We start from the raw sequence: 16,182 nt of genomic DNA on the forward strand, positions 1-16,182 counted from the left end.
TAGCTAGCTGTCCTACCTGAAGTGATGTTCCATGTATGTGTTTTTGTCCTCTCTCTCAGATTTGGGAAGAAGTCCCGGCCAGCCATGTACGACGCCGCACCCATCACCTACGAGGACTACAGCCCTGACGACAAGCCCCTGGTCACGTTGATCAAAACAAAAGATTTGTAGAAAACACAGAGGCAGCACACCCACCCACACACAGTACCACGCATCACCTGTTCACACATACAACTAACTGGACATGTTCGGATGTGCACCAATACACACAAATTCAGTCAATGCAAACCATTTAGTATTTCTTTACATAAACATTGAAAAAATAAATGTGGACAAAACAATAGTTCCGCGGGAAGAAAAATACAAATCTATTTTACGGTTGGAATATCCATAAAGCTACTGTAGCATAAGAGCGTACCTTGCATTATTTTAGTAGGTGTTGGATGACATTGCCATGTTGGTTGCTTCTTCTTTCCAGTAGAATGTGACTACATTACCCAGGATGCCATTGGGGTCCTAGAGAGGGCGGTTCCTGACGTCCCCCACCAACCCATGAGCTCAGTTTAAAGTGTAGATTCAGCAGAGGCTGCTGATAGGAGTTCTTACAGGTGTGGTAGAAATAGGTGCACTTGTCATAGTGCAGTACGATATATATATATATATCTTTCTATATAAAAAATCTGCAGTAGGTTGCCTTACTTGGTGCATGGGTAGATTTGATGGTTTCTGCATAATTTTGAAACCCTCCGTACATTGTGATTGATTTACTGTATCTTTACCAGGTTTGTGCCAAAATCGTCTCCTTCTTCAGGCAACAACGTGTGGTAGAAGTAGAACAGACGTATAAAACCACTATGGGGGAAGCTTTAAAACAGTGTTCATTTTAAAAAACATTGGTTGTCATGTTTTTGTTATTTACAAGTTCTGTACAAGTAAAGAAGGAGAAATAATTGTATTCACAGTGTTGTATGGTTTCCCTATATGAGGCCAGTGTTTTTCGCAGGAGTGGTCGGAGTAGCCAATGGGCGGGTCTTGTGTGGATGACTGACAGGTGGGGAGGGCGGGTCTTGTGTGGATGATTGACAGGTGGGGTCAGCTGGTGGGTCTGCTCCAGTAACATGTGCTTCTGTGTCCCAGGTATAGGTGTCTCTCTCTGTCTGTGTGCGGTTGTGTTGTTCCACTCAGGGTCAACCCCTGGGTGCATTGGTTTTGGGGCGCCGGATGGGCGGAGCACCGAGTGAGCTCTCCACTTGACTGATGTTTAGCCTACTAGGGTCATTGTCCTTTTTTTAAAAGAGAAGAACCACATGATTATTATCTATGTTCAATGATGTAACAATAAAGGTTTAAGTGAACACAAACCCAGCTGGTGTCTTGTGTGAGTTCCGTGGTGTTTGTCCTTATCATGACACCAGAGGTCTATTTGTGTCTAGGAAAACATTTGACTCACAGGGTTCTGTTGACTCAATGGAAATGTACTATGACAAGACTTGGTCACTGTAATACACGTGTTTAAACATGAGCATTTATATGTAAAACCTCAGCTCACTGACGCACTCATCCCGTCACGCCGGCTCGAGCATTGGGCAGCAACAAAGGATCGCCACTTCCTTCGGTCTTTGGCCATCTTCTCCGCTGTGCTCCAGCTCTACTGGTGTCTACTGTCTACTGGAAAATAATACTGAAGTCGCAAACGTGATTTATCACGACATGACAACTGGATTTGGATAACCTCCAAAGCACAAGGCTAAGTACTCTTTTTGGACAAAGCACAAGGCTAAGTACTCTTTTTGGACAAAGCACAAGGCTAAGTACTCTTTTTGGACAAAGCACAAGGCTAAGTACTCTTTTTGGACAAAGCACAAGGCTAAGTACTCGTTTTGGACAAAGCACAAGGCTAAGTACTCGTTTTGGACAAAGCACAAGGCTAAGTGAAACACTAAGACCTCGCCTCACTTAGACTAGTGCTTTGAAAACCAACTCAAAATTATATCATATCAATATTGTGCATTTCACAACTCCTGAGAACCTTATCAATCTTATCAACTGAAGGAAAAACAGGTAAAAACCAGAGGTTTTGTCAGCACTGGCGTTATCTATCATCAAGCCACTAAAAGACACAACAGACTATATAACCTCAACAACACTGGCCAGACTGTTTTCAGAATTAACTCAACACCCACTACTATAGGACAATGGGCAACATGTTTCCACTAATAGACAGTCTCTCCATGCCTAGTTTCTCCAGACAACATGTCAGCAGTGGGAAATACCCTTGTTGTTAGCCCTGTGTGTGGCCTTGGTGACCTCCTGCTTGATCCAGATGTTCCCAGAGTAAACATCTGTAAATACAGGCTAGCTGTGATGTTGTCTCGACACTCACCGCGCCTAAAAACACACACACGGACACACACACACACACACACAAACACACCCAGTGCCACACACGTAAGCATGCACAGACACACACACACACACACACACACACACACACACACACACACACACACACACAGACACAGAGACAGACTGAGTGGAGATGAGAGGAACCAGTGGTAATTGATGCGTTTCACCCTACACTGCAGTCTGAGTGGGGGACTTTCGTTGACCCCCTTTCCCCTTTCCATGACCTCCAGGGTCACGGGCACTGTTTGGCCTCCGCAGGGAACCATTGGTGGGCATAGCTCCTATAAACTGAGTCATGGCCAGATCTGATGGAGCCATTTCACTGGAGCCAGAAGGCTGGAATGTAGAAGTGGGCCATCAACCATCAAAACCATGGGCAAACCATAACAGGACAAAGCGATTAGTAAACCAAGCTGTGGAGTAACACTGACCAAAATTGCTTGAAATACTAGCAATATTTTTATGTGAGCCTTTAATATGCAGTCAATGGAATTATTTTGCGACATTCCAGCAGGAAAGTTTGTTTCTGTTCTCGGTGATGTCTGGCTGGCTATAGGACTCGTCCTGTCGTTACTTGCTGCTGTCGCTACCGCTCCCTGCAGACCAGTCTCGGAACTGCTCGCAGGCGGAGCTTCATCACGCTTCATTGGAATTCACTGTCTGCTTCTCTAGATTGCAGAAGAGGAGAAGCAAGCGCCGAGAACGAGCAGATGTGAGCTGGACTACACAGAGAATAACCAGCTTCAGTAGAGACGGAAACCTTTGATTCTTCTAAAATGTGGCAGCCAGCGACAGAGCGATTGCAGGTATGGATTGATTAGTATTCCAGACCAGCGCATATTTAGGGATATTATTGTCTGTCTGTCAGATGTTTAACGGTATGAAAACACATCGTGCATATTAGCATGGTCTCTGTGCTTTTTTGTTGGTCAGATGCAAAACACAGTCTTCGGATGTGTTGTGTGTTTCAGTCCTATCATTGCACAAAGGATTGTTTTATTACGCAGGTGGCCGCCTGCGCGATGGTAGGCTCGTTTCTCTGAATTCAAACCCTCTCTCTTTCGTCTTGCCTCCTCTCTGGAGTAGCCCCATTACCCAACTCGTTCTAGGCTACGTTGTATCGCGGTCATACACGTTACGCAAGCCTGCTAGGTTACAGTGTAAACTATAGGTTTATCAGACTCCTGGAACTTCGCTTGAATATGGCCATCCCTTTTTCATCATGATAAACCATTCTGAGAATGTGCTATATTGTGTAACATCTACTTGCTGGACCCCATTTCTGTCAAGCTGTTTTTTAGTTTGAGTAATGTTGCAGAGGCCATGGATCACCCTATAGTTGGGATCATCAACTAGATTCAGCCGCGGGCATTAACCGGGGTTTGGGAGATTGGGGGCAGAACATTATTGCAAAATATTTGTAGACTGCAAATTGACCGATAGAAGCCCAAACTGATAAAATATTTGATTAAAACATAATCATTTCAAAACTTGCTTACATTTGTATAGGATCACATTCGGAAAGTATTGAGACTTTCAGACCTTCACCTTTCCCCCATTTTACTCTACAGCCTTATTCTAAAATTGATTTAATAATACAAAATAAAAAATGCATTTTTCAATTTTTTATTTTATTTAACCATTATTTAACTAAGCAAGTCAGTTAAGAACAAATTCTTATTTACAATGACGGCCAAACCCGAACGATGCTGGGCCAATTGTGCGCCGCCCGATGGGACTCCCAATCACGGCCGGTTGTGATACAGCCTAGAACTGAACCAGGGTCTGTAGTGACTCCTCTAGCACTGCGATGCAGTGCCTTGGACCGCTGCGCCACTCTGGAGCGACTCATCAATCTATACACAATACCTCATAATGGCAAAGCGAAAACCGTTTTTTTTGTTTTTTAATTGTAAGCAAATATATATCAAAAAACAGAAATACCTTATACATAAGCACTGCCGATTTTAGCATGTAAATCTTGGTGGAGCAAAAGAAACTAAAAGTGGAATGCATGCCAGCAAAGCCACTACACAACACTAAACAGTACATTAGTTGCACTATAATGGTGACAAATGGTGCCTACAAACTGTTAGGGCCTACATAAAGCTGGCCCAACTGCTACACCTGGCTATCAGTAGAGCCTTGTCTGGCAGCGAAACAGTTTGTTCAGCCTCATTTACTGCCTTTAAAAAAACATAGCTGACATGGCTGACTTGCTTAAATAAATGTGGTTTCTAATGACAATTGAGATGTACAAACTATGGCATAAGGGGACGACAAGCGGATAAGAGGCAATCCGTAATTTTGATTAAGACAATGAGCGAGCTAGGACGGACGGAATCAATATAACTATTTGTTTAGCACTTTTGAAGTGTACAGCGACAGAATTCAGAACATGGGCCGTTCTAACAGTGCTCTCCCTGTACACCAAGTTAGAACCGTAGGATAAATAAAGGGGACATATAAGCAGACAATGAAAGCTCTTACAATATTTGACAATTACATTTCTCTAAAACAGGTTATAGGCTACAGTAGAACAGTCAGAACAGTAGGCGAAATGAATAGGGGTAGATATACCAAATTATTAGGGTGAGGCACATTGGCTACTAACATTTTACTACACAACATACACTTAGTATTACTTTCTTAGCTACAGTATACATATCTCCCTGGCATATTACATAATTTATGAAGCTGCATAATACATTTTTGGACTCACATTGTTGTGCTCGGTTAATCGTGCATCTACACCGTGCTTCTACACCTGCATTGCTTGCTGTTTGGGGTTTTAGGCTGGGTTTCTGTACAGCACTTTGTGACATCAGCTGATGTAAGAGGGGCTTTATAAATACATTTGATTGACTTGAATAGAAAGGTGGTGCGGCGGTCCTCCGAGTTAACAGTTGTTTTGACTGCGGCACAAATCATGCTTCATTGATAGCATGGCCAATGTTGACATTTTATAATTTTACATTTGGAAAAGAGTACCTTAATCCCAGATGTGGGGCCACACAGCCACTGTCAGTGATTCCTTCCAAACCACTCGTTGAATATGCGATTTCCAACTTGTTGTGTAATGTTTATGTCCAATGGCCGATGAGCACCGATACGTTTTATCTATAATTTCTCTTCATAATTTCTCTTCATATGACAAGAATTAAAAAGGATTTGCCAGTAGATTGTCGATTTGATTCATGATGATAACTGCTAGCTAAGATTTTGAAAGTATGATGTTGACATGATCAGTCCAATCAAAGCTACTGTACATATAAAGGGATTTGACATCATTTTATCTGTGGCCAATGACCTTTAGCCTTCTTGGATTGGCACTTCTATGGCAGCAGCCAAGGGGCTAGAATTTTCAAGGTCTGCTCTTATAAGGTCCCACAGTTGACAGTGCATGTCAGAGCAAAAACCAAGCCATGTGATTGTAGGAATTGTCCATAGAGCTCTGAGACAGGATTGTGTCGAGGCACAGATCTGGGGAAGGGTACCAAAACATTTCTGCAGCATTAAGGTCCCCAAGAACACAGTGGCCTCCATCATTCTTAAATGGACGAAGTTTGGAACCATCAACACTCTTCCTAGAGCTGACCGCCTGGCCAAACTGAGCAATCAAGGGAGAAGGGCCTTGGTTAGAAAGGTGACCAAGAACCCGATGGTCACTCTAACAGAGCTCCAGAGTTCCTTTGTGGAGATGGGAGAACCTTCCAGAAGGACAACCATCTTTGCAGCACTCCACCAATCAGGCCTTTATGCTAGAGTGGCCAGACAAAGCCACTCCTCAGTAAAAGGCACATGACAGCTCACTTGGTGTTTGCCAAAAGGCACCTAAAGGACACTCAGACCATGAGAAACAAGATTCTCTGGTCTGATGAAACCAAGATTCAACTCTTTGGCCTGAATTCCGAGCGTTACGTCTGGAGTTAACCTGGCACCGCTCATCACCTGGCCAATAGCATTCCTAAGGTGAAGTGTGGTGGTGGTGGTGGCAGCATCATGCTATGGGGATGTTTTTCAGCGGCAGGGACTGGGAGACTAGTCAGGATCGAGGGAAAGATGAACAGAGCAAAGTACAGAGAGATACTTGATGAAAACCTGCTCCAGAGATCTTAGGACCTCAGACTGGGGTGAAGGTTCATCTTCCAACAGGACAACGACCCTAAGCACAGCCAAGACAATGCAGGAGTGGCTTCGGGACAAGTCTCTGAATGTCCTTGAGTGGCCCAGCCAGAGCTGGACTTGAACCCGATCAAACATCTCTGGAGAGAGATGAAAATATCTGTGCAGGGACGCTCCCCATCCAACCTGACAGAGCTTGAGAGGCTCTGCAGAGAAGATTGGGAGAAACTCCCCAAATACAGGTGTGCCAAGCTTGTAGCGTCATACCCAAGAAGACTTGAGGCTGTAATCACTTCCAGAGGGGCTTCAACAAAGTACTGAGTAAACGGTCTAAATACTTATGTAAATGTGATATTTCAGTTTTTTGTGTGTGTGTAGATTGATGAGAAGTATTTATGTTTTTATCCATTTTAGAATAAGGCTATAATGTAACAAATTGTGGAAAAAGTGAAGGGGCCTGAATACTTTCCGAATGCACTGTATATCTCTCTATTATGCATGGGAATACTTTGGAACAGATTTCCCAAATTAAAATCACTTGGACCTGATTTGCTGGTGTTTTTACGGTCTTTTATGTCCAACAATTTAAAAAAAAGTATAAAAATAAAATAACTTTTTTTGGGGGGGTCAGAACTTGGGGTGCCAAATAATATAATATTCAGCCTGCAGGCCGCCAGTTGGGGAACCCTGCCTTATAGTCTAGTCCCACATAGCCAACCGAGGTGTCATTAATCACTGCAATTCAAGTAATTACCACTGATTCTGTGACCTGTTTGGAAGTGGTGAAAAAATGCTTAATGACACGTATTTTGATCTTCAGGGGTGCGGGGCAAGCCGTTCAATGAGGCTGGCTTCACGTCTCCTGTAATGCTATCCAGATATTGCGTGGACTACTTTGCCAAATTAACTTGCACAATCCCTCTCACAGTGCTTGCCCAGGCATCAAGAAGATTGAATCTCGTAGTAAACTTGGGTAAATAGTTTTAAGTGATACTATCTACATATTTTATAACTGCACGCCTTGAAATACTACCACTTTAAGAGGTGAATATTTATCACATTGTAATTGAGTAATTACACCTTACACCAGCCACCAGACCAGAAAGGACCAATTTATTCCCATCACATGTTCTGATATACATAAGGACCTATACACCTATAGGACCTCCATATTTCTGCACAATTATGTTTTCCTACATTAATGTATAGACTATTAAAAACATGATTTAATCCTCATAGGGGCCTCTGAAGTGCTAACCCCCTTAATCTTTTGGTCACAATGCCGGCGTAATGTGACAAATGTGCCTATTCAAGCATTTCTCAAAAATATTTTTGGAGGCTCAGGTTGGTTTCTCAGATTCAGTCTGGCCTTCCCTGATCTGTTCATTGCAGCCTAGTGGTACTAACAGCGTGGCCTGGCCTTAATGTGTTCTGGTGCTGATCTCCATACTCCTTACGCTGGGTTGACTGACTGAGCCTGTCCCAGCCTACTGATCCCAGATTGGTGGGCCTCAGCTCTCCATACCCTGTGATCAATCACGTCCCTGGGGGAAAGTGCTGAAATTACGTATGGTTCTGAGGGAGAGCCATTTATCACATGGTAATGGGGCTGTTCCAGCTCGCTGCTTAGCTGCCTGCACACTAATTTCCCTTGTCATGTGACTTCCATGGATGGAATACCAGGCGGAATGGCAGTTAACTGTGCCTCTAACGATGCTTAGTTGTCGTTTAGTTCTGTATCTGAATGATATGAAGAGACCCAGTAAGAAGGAAGGTTCTGGTTAAAAGGAGGCCTAGTTAGTGACGGCCATTTTTGGTTCTCTCAGCGACTCGCCACTGTACTGTTGCCATGGTGATGCTTGATCGCTCGCTGCTGCACTGATCAGTCACTCTAATCCCTTTGACTATGTTGTTGTCCTTTATTCCTGTTCTGGAACAATCTTGTTCTAGTAGAGTTGCGTCATGTACCCTATACATCCGATAATGTTGTATTTGACTGTTTTGCTCATCGTTACCATGGTATCCTCCTTCCTTCCTTTTCTTCCTTCTCTCTTCTGTTGCCATGGTAACGTCCAGTGTCTTGCTGCATTTTCTCATCTCATGTCAGAGCAGGAAGAAGAGATATGAGCCAATGTTAGAGCAGACACTTTTTCAGGCTGGTATTAAGAATCTACTATATGTGTCAGCTGGAGAGAGGGATGATGGGAACATAAACAACATGACATCGTATTTGTGTCTACAAAATGGCCTCCGTGGTACCAACAGCTTAAAATGTTGAGACATATTTGTGTCCAATGTTAGACTTCTATTTTGCAACACAGGATCTATCATGCAGCATTGTCTACTTCCTCTTCTTCTCTTCCCCCATCCTCCCATTCCTCTCCTAACACGTCCCCCTGAAGAATCAGTTTCAAGAGCCCCCTGGCATCGCTCAACGATTTTCAACCAATTTCACAATGTTTGCCATCCTGGTCTGTGCCCAGACAAACACACACACTTCCCTCACAACCATCTCCCAATGTATATATGTTTCTCTTACTCAGCACCCAGTGCTTTCATAGTTGTCATTTTCTACATGGACTACATTCCCATTTCTTTGATATGAGAAACTGGCTGAGCAGACAAAACGTCCTATCCTGACACTGCAGAAATGTGTTCAGCCTCTGGGCCTGTTTGAGGCCACTCATGGTCAGAAGCACCGTTAGGTCTGTCTTCTGGGGCTGCTGTGGTCAGGGTTGGGTTGGTCAGGCCTCTGCTCTGCTAGAAGGAGGAAGTTGTGAAAAAATATATATATATCATATTCCCAAGACATGCTAACCACTCACCATTACAATAATTGGGGAGGTTAGCATTTTTTTTTGTGGGGGGGGTGTATGAAACAGTATTTGTGCGTCTAACTTTCTCACTCAGCATTATTCACTATTCATTCTAGATTATCCGTAATCACGGTAGCATCCACATTCATGTAGAAGTGTTTAGAATCATATCCTTTTCTTATTTAGAATAAAAGTGACTCCAAAAATGACACAATGCATTATGACACAAAATGTATTTGTGGGGACGGGTTAACTGGGGTCATTTGCATCAGAAAATGTACAATGTTTTTCCAGCCAGCTGGAGATACAGCCACCACCAGCTGGGGTCTGTGGTTGGCTTCTGTCAATATCTACCTCCCACAACACCATTGACCGACTAATCAGCGCAACGACAGCCCACCTCCCACAGAACCAAGTCACCAATCAGGGCGCAGGACCTCCCACGGTCCTCTCTGGATTTATCCCTCTCAGATGCTTGTGAAACGCGGTGGTTCTACTCATATACTGGTCCCGGATCAGAGGCGGAGGCCGTTAAGTCTGGCAGGACCAGGGTGATACGGCTGGCTCGTACTATGCTGAGGGAGAGGTAGTGCTGAGGGAGAGGTAGAGGGGTCCCACTTGTGGTCTGGGAGCCAACCACTGGATGGGTGTGGGTGGCTTCCTGACTACCTGTCCTCCGCTGCTCCAGCTGTGTTTTTAATGCCTCATTCAGACCGCAGATGGAGTAAGAATGTTTGTGTGTCGTAGTGAGTTTTGTGTGTGTGTGTGTGTGTTTGTCAGAGTGAGTTGAGAGGCCAAGGCTGATGTTGGTTTATGTGAGCGTCTAGCCAGCCAGCCAGCCAGAGAGAGAGCTGGTCTGATAGCAGTCTGAGACCAGGTTGAGATGGCCCACTGTCTCACCCTGACGCCAACACACACCAGCCCTGCTCTCAAACATCTGTTAGTCTGCTCCACTCTGCTCTTTCATCTTCAGACTGGGTGTGTGTCTGTGTGTGTGTGTGTGCGTGCATGTGTCTGTGAATCTTTGTGTTTGTATCCAGTAGAACATTTTGGAGTCAGTTCTATTGAATGCTATATGTGGATGTTACAGACTAGTGTTTGCAATGGTGTGCTGTATATCAGTCCGTTTGTGTGTTTGAATAAGGTGGTATGTATGTATGTTTCTATGACAAGGCTTGGGCGGTATCCAGATTGTCATACCTTCTTATCGACCTTGTAACATTCCGGGATATTCGGTAATACTGGTACTTAAACCCCACTGAGCCTCTGAGATCCGAAGCTTAGCAATGCTAACAAGTACATGTAAAATCCCATAGCGAATGCTAACTAAATGCTAACAAGTGCATTGTGAACATTTTATACCGTCTCTGACCTAATCTATTTGCAGGACAGACATCGCAGCTCATAAAGTAATACAATTAACTAACAAATGCTACTCACAGTTTGTTGCACTCATAAAATTTATATTAGACAGCAAGGCTCTTGATCCAGGTTGGGGATTCTCTGCTGTTACCAAGCGAAGCTTGAATTTACAAGAAGCTAAGCACTTAGCGAGATAGCTAACTAGCTACTAAATTAGCAAACCAAATGCACAACTGCAGAACATTTAGCACAATTTAAAAAGTTAACTTAATAGTTATATCTAGCTGGCAAACGTTTAGTTGGTAATTCAATACTGTAACTAGATCACCTGGCGCTTGCTGCATAACAGTGAGACTCACAAGGCTCTGGTCTCTCGTTGTTGTAAACAAACACCATGTGACTGGGCAGTAGCAGTGAACTTCATAATGAAAAATTATCTGACAGGTGAAATGAAGAAGGCAATATTTATCTCCTAACGTATTGCACATGTTGACTGCAGGTTTTTACTTAAAAAGTAGCTACAACACTTTGAATAACTCGTTTTGACGGTATTGAAAAACCATCCTGTGGCTGTTTCCAAATAACCCGGTATACGGTATAACGGCCAAGCCTATGTATGACCCCTATATTCTGTGTCTCAGCCGTTTTCAGTGGGTTGTTGTACTGTGGCTTATGCTATGATTGACCTGAGAGCCTGTCTACTCCAACAGGAATGCTCCCTGAGGGCTGGGAGTGTACCATACCATACCATCTATGACCTGCAAACTACACACACACAATCACACGGTCAAAGCGCGCTCACACACGTACGTGCATACACACGCTTGTGTGCACAGACACGAATCACGGTTCACACGCGCACATACACACTCCAGAGGCAATCTAGGCCTACCTGAACGCTGGCTAGTGTTTTGTCAATGTCATTTTGTAAAGGAATGACTGAAAAGGGAACAGTGAGTACATTCTGTAATTTCATGCTTTTACTTTGTTGTGTGTGAGTGCGTTAGTTTTACTTTTCTCAACAACAAGCAGGTTTTTTTTCTGTATCAGCAGACCGCCCAAGGATTTCAATGGCAGCAAAATCCCTGTATGTGTCTCCTCTTATCTCTCACAGAGCTATAGAATCCCCCTTCTCTCACTCCAGAACGGTCACTTCCAAACAGTGTACCATTTCTACTCCCCTCTATTTTCAAATGCTCTCTCACAATCCATAACATTCAGCCAAAAGTTATTTGGGAAAAGTCACGTGCCTTGCTCATGCGTGAAATGTATACCAGTAAAATCCCGGGCTGTTATTGAGAATGTGGCATACCTTTTAAAAACACATTAGAGTATGAAATGCATCTAAAGATTTCAGTGAATGGGCTAGATGGGGACCAGACTGTACAGACAGCCGTGCGTGCGTGCGACCGACCGACCTGTACTGGGTATCCGAGGAGCATATCAATGTCAATTCCTTGGATCCAGAATCAGACACTCATCCCCAACCCAAATCGAGTTCCAAATGTTGTAGATTCTATGAGGCAATTTTTTTTTTATTCAGAGGAATAATGAAAATACAGTGAAAATATTATGAATAGAATTCCAGTTTTAATCTGCGCGGTGCCAGTGTGAGCCTCCCGCCTTCCGATCCGGGCTGACCACAGGAATGCGGAGCACTGTCAAGAAGGCATAACGTTCTGACGCGGAGGTCAGCGAGCGTTTACGCACATGTGGCTTTAGGTTCAAAACTGCCTCTCCTCCACTTCTCTTTTACTCTGTTCTTCTCCTTCTCCTGTTTTTCTCTCCTCGTCATCTTTCCTCCTTGTCTCGTCCACAGGTGGAGTTTGGGTTGTATGATGGAGATGTAGTGGGGTAATGTAGGAGGATGGGTAGTAACTGTAGCCTTACTGGTGCTCTGGTTTGGGGTGACAATCCCTCCTCTCCTATTCTTCAGCTGAAATGTGGACAACAGATGAGGGACCTTCTAACTCTCTATTTCTCTGTTTTTCTCTCTCTCACTCTGCGTGTGAAGTGTCCATCAGAACAGGAGATGAGAGTCTGGGGTTTTGTAAGGCCGACCAGAACCACATGTCCGTTCTGGTCTCCCACCCACAGAGGCAGGGAATGGGATTGTGGAATTTCTGGGTTTCCTTGAAAAAGCCTAAACAAAACCGAGCAGGCTAATGAAATCATGACTCGCACAACTTCAGCAGAATAGAAAGTACTTGGAATGTGGGAACTAAGAATGTGATCTATTAATCTAACATTTTATTTATCAATAACATTATATTAGTGTCATGCGTATAATGTACTACTACAACAAAGTGTTTTATACTATATGGTGCTATACTATTAACCTGTAACAGCTCCCTATATGCTCTCTCTGTCAGTCAGTCTCTCTGTCTGTCAGTCAGTCTCTCTGTCTGTCAGTCAGTCTCTCTGTCTGTCAGTCAGTCTCTCTGTCTGTCAGTCAGTCTCTCTGTCTGTCTGTCAGTCAGTCAGTCTCTCTGTCTGTCAGTCAGTCAGTCTCTCTGTCTGTCAGTCAGTCAGTCTCTCTGTCTGTCAGTCAGTCAGTCTCTCTGTCTGTCAGTCAGTCAGTCTCTCTGTCTGTCAGTCAGTCAGTCTCTCTGTCTGTCTGTCTGTCAGTCAGTCAGTCAGTCTCTCTGTCAGTCAGTCAGTCTCTCTGTCAGTCAGTCAGTCTCCCTGGATGGATGGATGGATACATTAATGTAAAGGTGGATGGATGGACGGGTGGGTGTGTGGATAGATGGATAGATAGATTGGTTGATTGATTGACCATGACATTATCTCCCCCAGCACTTCCAGACGATGCTGAAGACCAAGCTGAACGTTCTGACACTGAGGAAGGAGCCGTTGCCCACAGTGATATTCCATGAGCCAGAGGCCATCGAGTTGTGCTCTACCACGCCGCTCTTGAAGAAAAGCACCCATAACGGCTACAAGGTACACACACACACACACACACACACGGTTATGTGTGTTTCATTGGTGTGTATCACTGGTGAGAACAATGGGCTTGTGTTAGAACTGTAATCCTGGCACATATCGTAGGTGTGTGTTATGGGCACATGTCTTCTATCAGTGTGTGTGTGTGTGTGTGTGTGTGTGTGTGTGTGTGTGTTTGCCTAGCTGTGATAACTGTCTAATTTAGATGTTTATCCTGCGAGCTGTCTGAGTCAAAGTCTATTCTCTGTTCAACCTAAAGCAAACAGTCCTGCAGGTTGAAAAAGCAGGAGAGACACATGTTCTGTTATTACAGACAACACTTCCCTGTGTGTGCACAGGGGGGAACCCAGGAGAGTGGTAGGGGCACAGTGTGTTATGTTGGCTGTAACTAAGACATCCTCCAGTTGTGGGTGAGATGGTGGGAGATGTTTGGCAGGCTTGTTAAGGCTTTGAATATAAACACACACCAAACCAGTGGCTCACTTATGATCTAACTCATTCAATCACAACACACCGAACACAGACAACCACAAGACCACTTATGATCTAACTCATTCAATCACAACACACCGAACACAGACAACCACAAGACCACTTATGATCTAACTCATTCAATCACAACACACCGAACACAGACAACCACAAGACCACTTATGATCTAACTCATTCAATCACAACACACCGAACACAGACAACCACAAGACCACTTGACGTTTCACCATGGACAATGAAGCTCTATTCTTTTTGAGTGACTGGCTATGCTATGTGCTATTAGAAAGAACAGGTCAGGTTGTACCTTTTAAGAGGGGTGCACATGGAGATCACATGACTGACTGATTAGAAGAGCAGACACTATTTAGTGCAGAGGTGCTGATCTCTGTCAGGACAGGACTTGTTCCAGAACACCTGTGAAAATGTTCTGCTGAAATCCAACCAGCCATCCTGTATAACCTTCTGGCAGGACAGAAGAGAAGGGAACAGTGGGGCTTTTGGTCTTTAGGTCTGGGGCTCAGCACAGCCAATGGGAAACTGACAGTCTCCATCCCAAATTCACAATTTTTCCTAAGTAGTGCACTATAAAGGAAACAGGGTGCCATTTGGGATGCATACACTGCCTGGGGTTTTGGTCTCCAGTTTGTGTTGCGGTGCCAGGCTAGCCTAGCCCTTGGTGTTTGTGCATGCCTGTATTTTTCCCAGACTTCTGTCCTCTGCTGAACTGTGAGGTTGAAGCTGATTAGTTGGAGCTCCTCAGTGGACCTCACTGTCCAGTGTGAACTAGTAAGGTCTCAATCTGCCCACAGTCTGTAGTACACACGCAAGCAGAGACACACACAGTCCCTTTTTTCGCCCTCCCTCTTGCCTCAGACGTCTTTTCAAGGTAGCTTTGAGAGAGCTTGGTTTAGTTTCCATGGATACCACTACATCTATTTATCAGGGAATGCCAGCTACAAAAGAAGATTATATTTTTTTTAACTTATTTACTTACTCACCCTGGCTCTATGCTGTTCCAGGGCTTTCAGTTTATGTAGGAAAGCAGAGGAGAGTAGAGATGATTTCCACACCTAAAGAAGTAGGGCTTTTTAGAGGGGTGGAGATTTGAATACTAACAGCTATATCAGAGGTGTGTGTGTGTATGTATGTGTGTGTGTGTGTGTGTGTGTGTGTGTGTGTGTGCTGATCATTTTCTCATGGCTCTCTCTTGTCCCTCTGCAGAAGACATATGGTGAGCAATAGGTTTGGAACATCGAAATACAATAAAATCACAGTATCGAATTGCAATAAATATAGAATCGTGAGAATCGCAATGCATATCATATCGACACCTAAGTATGGTGATAATATCCTATCGTGAAGTCCCTGGCAATTCCCAGCCCTAGCCTCCACCTACCCCAACCCGACTACCAACTTTCCCCCTGCCAATGCTAACGGCTGCTGGGATGAAAAGCCATTTCTCAATGTTCCCCTCTCTCTGTCTGGAGACTCTCAGTGTGTTTGACGGGATCAGTTTGAGCAAGGTGAGGTACAAAATTGCTAGTCTTGATCACATAGGCCTAGGTATTTGGGCCTTCGTTAAGGTGATTTGTAGATTAGTGATTCTGCACAGACACTGCCCTGCTCTCTGCTCTCCCAACCCCAGAGCCTTGGATAGGAATAAGCAAAATGGAGAAACTTCTTACTAGCCTGTCAGAGGGCAAGGTGGAGTTATTACCATATTGCTTATACCTGTTCAATCGTCTCAGATCTCAATAAGTTCCTAGGGTGGTATGGGGTTGATTTGGGATTGGGTCTCTCTTTGCCCTACCCTGCTCTCTCTACAACCCATATCCCAATCTCTGCCATGGAGTCCATAGCTGTGGTCCACACGTGTTCCAACCACTCCCCTGTCACTCTGTCAACACTGGTAGGAGCCACCTTGACTTAGAGCAGCTGCAGAGGGGCATCAGTGTGTTACTTACCTTCAGGGAGGCATCTAAGCTTTCACAGTGTGTGTGTGGTGTGTGTGTGTGTGTGTGCACTTGGTGGC

The 16,182-nt window shown here is 44.3% G+C and overlaps 2 protein-coding genes across 2 annotated transcripts in view; both read left to right on the top strand.

Moving 5' to 3' along the window:
- LOC100380637 (delta and Notch-like epidermal growth factor-related receptor) overlaps positions 1–1,365 on the top strand; it is a 72,931-nt gene extending 71,566 nt beyond the window's left edge. Inside the window, exon 13 of the mRNA XM_014213856.3 lies at positions 60–1,365. Coding sequence (XP_014069331.1) covers positions 60–171 — 112 coding nt within the window. The 3' untranslated portion in view covers positions 172–1,365. The remainder of the gene's footprint in view (positions 1–59) is intronic.
- Positions 1,366–3,079: 1,714 nt separating this feature from the next.
- The window catches only part of LOC106612574 (PTB-containing, cubilin and LRP1-interacting protein), a 36,903-nt gene continuing 23,800 nt past the window's right edge, over positions 3,080–16,182 (top strand). The window contains exons 1-2 of the mRNA XM_014213855.3: positions 3,080–3,212; positions 13,509–13,655. Of these exons, the coding sequence (XP_014069330.1) occupies positions 3,183–3,212; positions 13,509–13,655 (177 nt within the window). The 5' untranslated portion in view covers positions 3,080–3,182. The remainder of the gene's footprint in view (positions 3,213–13,508; positions 13,656–16,182) is intronic.

Source organism: Salmo salar, chromosome 09 (assembly GCF_965601325.2).
Source record: "Salmo salar chromosome 09, fSalSal1, whole genome shotgun sequence".
Taxonomy (NCBI): domain Eukaryota; kingdom Metazoa; phylum Chordata; class Actinopteri; order Salmoniformes; family Salmonidae; genus Salmo; species Salmo salar.